Source organism: Leuresthes tenuis, unplaced genomic scaffold (genome assembly GCF_036924035.1).
Source record: "Leuresthes tenuis unplaced genomic scaffold, fLeuTen1.0.hap1 SCAF_12, whole genome shotgun sequence".
Taxonomy (NCBI): Eukaryota; Metazoa; Chordata; class Actinopteri; order Atheriniformes; family Atherinopsidae; genus Leuresthes; species Leuresthes tenuis.
Window position 1 is genome coordinate 33050857 of NW_027325366.1, and position 2528 is coordinate 33053384.

General features: G+C 45.7%; 1 protein-coding gene across 1 annotated transcript; it reads right to left on the reverse strand.

The window, feature by feature from the left end:
• Positions 1–607: 607 nt before the first annotated feature.
• Positions 608–1740, reverse strand: LOC140319285 (trace amine-associated receptor 13c-like). Its single transcript, XM_072396872.1, has 2 exons — positions 1547–1740; positions 608–1433 (listed from the first exon to the last, which is right to left on the reverse strand). Exons 1-2 carry the CDS (start codon positions 1738–1740, stop codon positions 608–610), a joined length of 1020 nt encoding a protein of 339 aa, XP_072252973.1.
• Positions 1741–2528: the final 788 nt, after the last annotated feature.

Below are 2528 nucleotides of genomic sequence, written 5' to 3' on the forward strand. Positions count from 1 at the left end.
TAAATCATCTGTCTCTGTCTCCTGGTTCTCTTCATTTAAACTTCTGCACAAACATTTAATACAATTAAATATGTTGACTGTTTTCTCTACAGATGTTTCATGTTAAAACCTTCCAGGGGCAGAGATATGAATCATATCTGTAGAAAATACATTGAATTGCTGTTCAGTGAACACTCAAAAGTGTCTGTAGCTGTGAGCTGTTTAAGTCCTAATAACTGTAATAATGTTAAGAGACCAGCTGGAGATGAGAATCACACTAATTTGTACATTTTATTAAATAGTACGAGTCGCACCACAGTTATAATTTCTACAACACTTTTACTGTCACAGACATTTATTAAGATCAACTTTGTATCTGTAAGTTTTTAAAGCAGCAGGTTTCTGATGCTTCCACTCAATCACAGTAAATAATCTGACTATCAAAGAGTCTCCATGACTGGAAAAACACCTTCTTCCATAACAGAGATCCACAGAGAGCTGATCTCCGTGTCATTATGAGGACACAGAACAAACTTAGCTGAGTGACATGAACTTTAATATAGCTGGACATGCTTAGTGAAAGAAATGAGCGTCTCAAACGGTGTTATTGAAGTTCAACCTACAGGTTTTATTGCTGTTCCTCCTTAGTGTCCCTTCGGCGTAGGTTGGAGTCACGGGAGCCATGCTTCAATATTCGAAATGTGACAATAAGTTTAATAGATTTTCTAAACCAGGGGTAGAAAAGTGCATAAATCAGAGGATTGACACAAGAGTTCATGTAGAACATGCACACCATAAAAGACATAGATGAAGCCTTGATGGAGGTAGTTTTACTGGTAATTGTGACACAGTAATATGGGAAGACACATGACAGGAAAACAAGAACAACAATCCCCAGAGTCACGGCTGCTTTCATCTCAGATTTCTTAATGATTACTCCAGCAGCTCCAGTGTGAGACCGCATGGTCCGAACCTGAGACACGACCACCACAAATACTCTCAAATACAGAAATATGATGATGGAAATGGGAGTGATGAAGGTTATGATTAGATCTGCAACATTTTCAATGAAGCCCACATCAATCACACATTCTCCAGAGCAGGAATTAAACCTGCCTGGTTGTTTGAGGTTGTCTCTCAACAGCACAACAACGTGGATGAAAGAAGAGATCCAACAGAGAGAAACACAGGTGTGAACTCTTGCTGAGGTGACTTTGGTCGGATAATGAAGGGGATCACAAATCGCTACATAACGATCCACTGATATGAGCACCATGGTTCCTACTGACACAGATGTGATTGTTAAGTTCAGAACACAATACATAAAACACACCAGGTCCCCAAGATGCCAACAATCGTCTATAAACATGATCTGACTGAACATGAAAAAACCCACGATAAAATCTGAGACAGCCAGAGAGAGGAGGAGGAGGTTGGTGGGTGTGTGGAGCTGCCTGGAGACGACACAGAAACACAAGTTTCAGTGGAAATGAGTAAAAAGCAACAGATCTGAAAGTCAAAAGCATTCAGAATAACTTCCTGTTACAGTGGCTGTACAAGGGTTTACCTGAAGTGTGAGATGGAGATGATGACCAGCAGGTTAAGAGTCACGGTGAGCAGAGAGATGCAGGACAGTGTGGCGTAAATGATGATGGAAACTGACTGAGGACGTTTGGTCTTCCTGCAGGAGGAGTTGAGGAGTTGTGGAAAGCAGAGTTCAGCTCCTTCCATCACGAGGGCCCGAAGGAAAGAGCTGATCATCACTGGCAGCGTTTTCCACACATCACTGTTTTTATATAGAGTCTTTTACTCCTAACTTTGCATGTATCTAAGAAACAAAGATCCCTCCCCTCTTATGTTGCCAAATACAGTTTTATTTATCACTCAGGATGGACGTTACAGCATGTGGTTGAAAATGTGGCGTCTTAAAAATGTATGCCGCTCTTAAGCCTTTAAAAAACAGAAATAGCTCCTTTTGAAGTGAACATATTATATGTTGGTGTCTGATTTCACCACCAACTCAAAAACTACATATCTGAGAACATGACATTCAGCGAGCTGTTTAGTTTGCAGATACATAGGTCACTCTACAAGGTTTTCCAGCCTCGTCCTTCATATCTGCACTTCTTCAGCTTTAGATGTTGCTGCATTCATGTACCTCAGAAGTGGGAAGCTGAATCTCTGAAACAATAAGATTTTCTAAACCGGCCCTTCGCCCGAGTCGAGGCCAGAGGCCCGGCCCGAGTCGAGGCCAGAGGCCGGCCCGAGTCGAGGCCAGAGGCCCGGCCCGAGTCGAGGCCAGAGGCCCGGCCCGAGTCGAGGCCAGAGGCCCGGCCCGAGTCGAGGCCAGAGGCCCGGCCCGAGTCGAGGCCAGAGGCCCGGCCCGAGTCGAGGCCAGAGGCCCGGCCCGAGTCGAGGCCAGAGGCCCGGCCCGAGTCGAGGCCAGAGGCCCGGCCCGAGTCGAGGCCAGAGGCCGGCCCGAGTCGAGGCCAGAGGCCGGCCCGAGTCGAGGCCAGAGGCCCGACCCTTCGCCCGAGTCGAGGCCAGAC

Coding starts and splice junctions, on each gene's coding strand:
- LOC140319285 (XM_072396872.1), bottom strand. CDS start 1,740: ATGATCAGCTCTTTCCTTCGGGCCCTCGTGATGGAAGGAGCTGAACTC. Junction 1,434..1,546: donor ATCTCCATCTCACACTTCAG/GTAAACCCTTGT, acceptor TGTCGTCTCCAG/GCAGCTCCACACACCCACCA.